At 42.5% G+C, this 4,858-nt stretch overlaps 1 protein-coding gene and 1 long non-coding RNA gene across 2 annotated transcripts; one reads left to right on the top strand and one right to left on the bottom strand.

Moving 5' to 3' along the window:
* Positions 1-1,905: 1,905 nt before the first annotated feature.
* On the bottom strand, positions 1,906-2,463 carry LOC141025267 (uncharacterized). The gene is made up of 2 exons (XR_012186755.1): positions 2,332-2,463; positions 1,906-2,231 (listed from the first exon to the last, which is right to left on the bottom strand). It is a non-coding gene; the product is annotated as an uncharacterized lncRNA (long non-coding RNA).
* Positions 2,464-3,818: 1,355 nt separating this feature from the next.
* LOC109781999 (patatin-like protein 2) lies at positions 3,819-4,858 on the top strand. The gene is made up of 2 exons (XM_073500566.1): positions 3,819-4,391; positions 4,568-4,858. The coding sequence occupies exons 1-2, from the start codon at positions 3,819-3,821 to the stop codon at positions 4,856-4,858; spliced, it is 864 nt and encodes a 287-aa protein (XP_073356667.1).

Below are 4,858 nucleotides of genomic sequence, written 5' to 3'. Positions count from 1 at the left end.
GTGTACTAGTTTTGGTAGAACCAGTTTGTCATAGCCTCCATCTCATCTATATTCTCTATCAGCTGACCATCCTGCCTCTATAAAGCTTTTATCTGATTCTTCCTACGTCGCCTACTCGCTCTGAGGTGAAAGAAGTAGGTGTTCTTGTCCCGGGCATCAGCCATTCCAATCTTGCCCCCTGACGCTCAACGAGATTTTCTATAATTTTTAACTCAGTATGTGAGGGCCCAGATCCTCCTCGTACTCTCCGCAGCTCCTGTAGCTGTCTGTAGTTGAGCAATCTGTAGGCGGACATTCACGAACCGGGTGCGATCCCAAGTGGATAGATCACCTGCCATGCACGTCAACTTTTGTCTCACTGTCTCCACTGATGCCACCGGGTTCTGCTGATGTGGTGCTTTCCAGCCTGATCCAATCACGTCTGCATGCCGTGGGTCCCTCTCCCAGCATAGCTCGTATTTAAAGCGCTTCGGGTAGCGAGCGATTTGCATGCAGGTCGCTAAGCTGGGTAGGGGGCAGTTTATTCTAAATGCCCAGAAAAGCCACGAAAAAACTAGCCCATAGGATTCGTAGCTTACGATAAGGAGAGCCCTAGCCCATGGATGGATAGGAGACTGTGCCTCTTTCTTGGAAAACACTGTTCGCCGCTCGCTGCGGCGAACAGACGGGCAATCGCACAGAGCAGCGACGCGAGCGACAAACATGGGTCGGCCCACTTCCAGATATACATAGTGTGTCTAACCAGTTTTGGGAACCCTCTAGAAGGTTCACTGAACTGGGTTTTTCATGTTTGTTTCTTTTCCGGTTCTTCCGGCTTTCTATTGATTTTTCCTTTTCCTTTTTTCCTTTTTTTCATTTTTTCTCTTTCTGTTTTCAAGTTTATTTTATTTTTTCAAAAAGTGTTCAGAAATTTCAAAAATGATTCCCTTTTTTAAAATTTTGTTCAAAATGTCTAAGAATGTTAGGCATTTTAAAATTCGAAAAGATTAGTATTTAAAAAATTGTTCGCACTTCTAAAATATTCTAATTTCCAAAAAAAATTCGTATTTTCAAAGAAACATTCATGTTATCAAAAATTGTTCGGAATGTTATCTTTTGTTCTGAAAATTTGTTCGAAATCTTAACTTTTGTTCTCACTTTTTAAAATTTTGTTCATGTTGTTCGTGTTTTCAAAGGTTTGGAGTTCAAAAATTGTTCGTTTTTTCAAAAATTGTTCGAAATGTTAATTTTTGTTCTCATTGTTTCAAAATTTATGTACAATTTCAAAATATATTCCAATATACAAAGATTGTTCTTCTTTGCAAAAAAAATCATTTCTAAAAAATGTTCACGGATACGAAAGATGTTCGCGTGGAAAAAAAATCTTTGGGGATTAAAACTGTTGATGTTTCCAAATTTTGTTTGGAATTTCAAAAACTGTTTCCGTTTTAATAAATTGTTGACATATTGAAAAAAATCGGGGTTCCAAAATTTGTTCAAATTTGAAAAAAATGCGGAATATAATGGTTTGGAATTCCAAAAAATATTTTCGTTTCGAAAACAATACTCGGCACTAAATTTTTTTCCCCAAATTTTCAAGAAATGTTCGAAAATGTGTAAGGATTATTTTAAATGTGGCATCTAGGTTTTTTTAGGGCTAAATGTGGCGCGTCGGTGAGAACTTAATGCTTTAATGTTTCCATTAAAACGGAAGTAGCCGATGCCTGGAGTGGCTAGTGGCATAGGTTCAGGGCCTGTTGCATTTTCTGCCATCTTTACGTCGCGCTTTCTTTCATTTGCTGATAGTGGGCCGGCCCAGTCGCGGGTTCTCCATGCGTTTGCGTGTTGTTGGACGCAGAGAGTGTCCAATTGGAGCTCCCCTCTTTCTTTTTATTTATCAACTTGTAAGGGAAACATGATGATACATTTTATTTCAAAACTATTCTTTCACACGCATCGACCGATCGTGCATTGTACAATTCTTCGAACAAATTCAGATCCGATAGATGCGATGGGTGAGAAGGAAGAGCTAGCTATAGTTCAAGCCTGCAAGGAGAGGCTGCTCCGGGTGCCAGACCCAAGGGGGCACTCCTTCTTGCAAATATTCATGGTTGCATAGCAATATGCATCACTTGCCAAGCAGCAGTAGCACTGTGGTATGTCGAGTTTGCAGAATGACCAGTTTTTCTTGTAGGCGCACAACCCATTGGGCAAATGAATCTTGTTGTCGCCCCCGCCGTCGATGATCCGGCCTGAATGAAAACAGATGGTAAAATAAAATTTAAACCAGGGTGATCGATCCGTGATTAACAAAGAAACAACACAAGCATGCGTTGAAAATGTGGATCTTACATCGTGCATTGGTGGCAAGGAGGAGGCAGACAGTGAGAAGGAGCGCAACCACGTGGATGCGGGTCATGTGGTTGCTCATGGTGTGTTGTGTATGCTGATGTTAGTGAAGTGATCAGATCGATGGATGGAAGCACGGGCTTATAGGCGTATATATGTATGTACCAATATATAAAGAACCAGGTGGGTAGATCCAACAAATCTCAGTCGTCAAACCATGTCAATCCGACGACCTATATTGCTCCAATGGCGAACGCTCAACATATTTAGCATGTAATTAATATGATACCAAATATTAACACCTACATTAATTATATAATTAATATCCTACCAATATCTACATGCAACTGCATTTTCCCCTAATATCAGGGTGCATTGCACTTGCGCATTTACTAGTCTTAGAAGTTACAATCATCCTTGGGTAAAAAAAAAGCTACAATCATCCTGAATCTAGTACGCTGATGAGCGGCACTGACAACAACCTGGAGTGGACATGGATGGCTTGTATAGGATTATAAATTTTCTACTATCCTTAAATGACAACGAGAATAGAATGGTACCGTATATATACAAGCAGAATAGAATGGTGCCGTATATATACAAGCAGAATAGAATTTCCACCTTTTCAAAGATGAAATTCTAAAATGTTTTCCTGCGTTTGAAAAAGATTCCACAATGTAAAAATTAGTCGGGTGGTTTTAAAAAATTCTGTGATTTAAAAGTATTCACATGTTTTCAACAAAGAATGTTGTTGCATTTAAAAATATATACTCCATCCGTTCCCTATAAGACCTTTTAGTTTTTTCTTGATTTACATGTATCTAGGCACATTTTAGTATGTATGTTCACGCATTTTAGTATATATGTTGTCAATAATTGGAAATAGCTACGAAGGGAGTATAATTTAAAAGTTAGTGGGATTATGACTGTATGAGGTACGGTGTATGGTTGTGTGCAGGGTATGGGCGGCCCTCATGGCCTGCTTGACGAGAGTAGTGTGAAAAGTTTGTAAGTATTTCCTTACGCTAGCAGCATTCAGTGACAAGTGCGGCATGCAGTGACCGAGATTATCACCTTGGGATTGACCAAGTTTGAATGCAATGCGATCAAATGTATGTTGTGGCCATTGTTGGTGAGGCGGGAAGGAGCATAAGTGGGAACAAGGGTGGGGGCTGCGTGTTGAAATAGTGGGCATGGATCAGTGGAAGGTCTTAAACACTGTTTATTGGGTTAAAGGCACGCAATTTTTTCTCCCATTTCTAGACAAGGTGTGTATTGCCATATATGATAGTAAAGTAGCCTCTCCGTCCCAAAATAAGTATCTCAACATTGTATTAACTTTTAAAGTTAGTACAAAGTTAAGACACTTATTTTATGACGGAGGGAGTACAAAGCATTTATGGTTCATGAGCACTCGTTTTTCCATATGTCACCCGTGAACAGAGTTTTGCCAACAAAGTTGCCCATTGATATAATTACTCTCCTCCTCCATGTTCCTGGACCTGCTAAGCGCATCGCGGCGGCCCAAGTACGATGGCACGTTCCTGCAGAAAAACAAGATCAAGGAAGTCACGGGTGAGCTCAACCCGAGCAAGCTTGCGGCGCCTACGTTCGACGCCAATATTCTCGAGCCTCTCATCTTCTCCTCCTCGTTCCAGGATGCCGTGCAAAAAAAAGTTGAAGAGGCCAGACCAGACCTGCAAGATGTCTCCATTGGCCAGCCATCGACGGCCACGCCAACCTACTTCCCGGCTCACTACTTCGATACCTGGGTCAGCGACATGGAGCAGTCAAAATACCACCTCACCGACGGCGGCAAAAACCCCACAATGGCTGCTATATCCAAGATCACCAGGGAGCAACTTCTCAAGAGTCCGGAGTTCCACCCCAACGGCGTGGATTATATGAAATACCTCGTCATCTCTGTAGGCGCAGGGTGTGCAGTGAACGAAAATGTGCCGGCCAAGCGGGGCGCCTTCAACTGGTTTCACAGCAGGCGCAGTAGCCACAGCCCGGTTACCGACACCTTCTCGCACGCTAGCGCCGTGTTGGCCGACTGGCAGGTTCGCATGCTCTTACACAATGGCAACTGCATGCGGAAGCAGAACTACCTCTACATCCAGGCTCTGATACGTACGTACATATGTACAAGTGATCACCAATCGCTTTAAGTAGCTTATTACTATGTCCATATATATGTAGTAGTCCCTACATACAAACTAAAACATGTGTAGCGTAGGCACCATTGTTCGGGGAGGCCATTTTGCCAATGGACAACGCGACCTCGAAGAACATGGCTGACCTGCTCGACATTGGCTACAAGTTGCTGGCCGAGAAGGTGGCTATGGTGAACTTGACCACGGGGAAGTACGAGACGGTCGAGGACGAGAATGCACCCACCAATGATGCAGAGCTCCAGCGCTTCTCCGAGCTTCTAGTCGTCGAGCGTAATCTGCGCCTTAAGGAACAACAACGACAAGGAGAAGGAGAAGAACAGAAAGGGGTTCATTTGCTTAACATTATTGAATAA

Source organism: Aegilops tauschii, chromosome 6 (genome assembly GCF_002575655.3).
Source record: "Aegilops tauschii subsp. strangulata cultivar AL8/78 chromosome 6, Aet v6.0, whole genome shotgun sequence".
NCBI classification, from domain to species: Eukaryota; Viridiplantae; Streptophyta; class Magnoliopsida; order Poales; family Poaceae; genus Aegilops; species Aegilops tauschii.
This window is presented reverse-complemented; position numbering and strand designations above follow the sequence as displayed.

What these genes read in the sequence shown, in the direction of transcription:
- LOC109781999 (XM_073500566.1), top strand. Translation starts at nt 3,819, where the DNA reads ATGTTCCTGGACCTGCTAAGCGCATCGCGGCGGCCCAAGTACGATGGC. An exon ending in CCGTGTTGGCCGACTGGCAG is followed by an intron (nt 4,392 to 4,567) that starts GTTCGCATGCTC and finishes TGTGTAGCGTAG; the next exon opens with GCACCATTGTTCGGGGAGGC.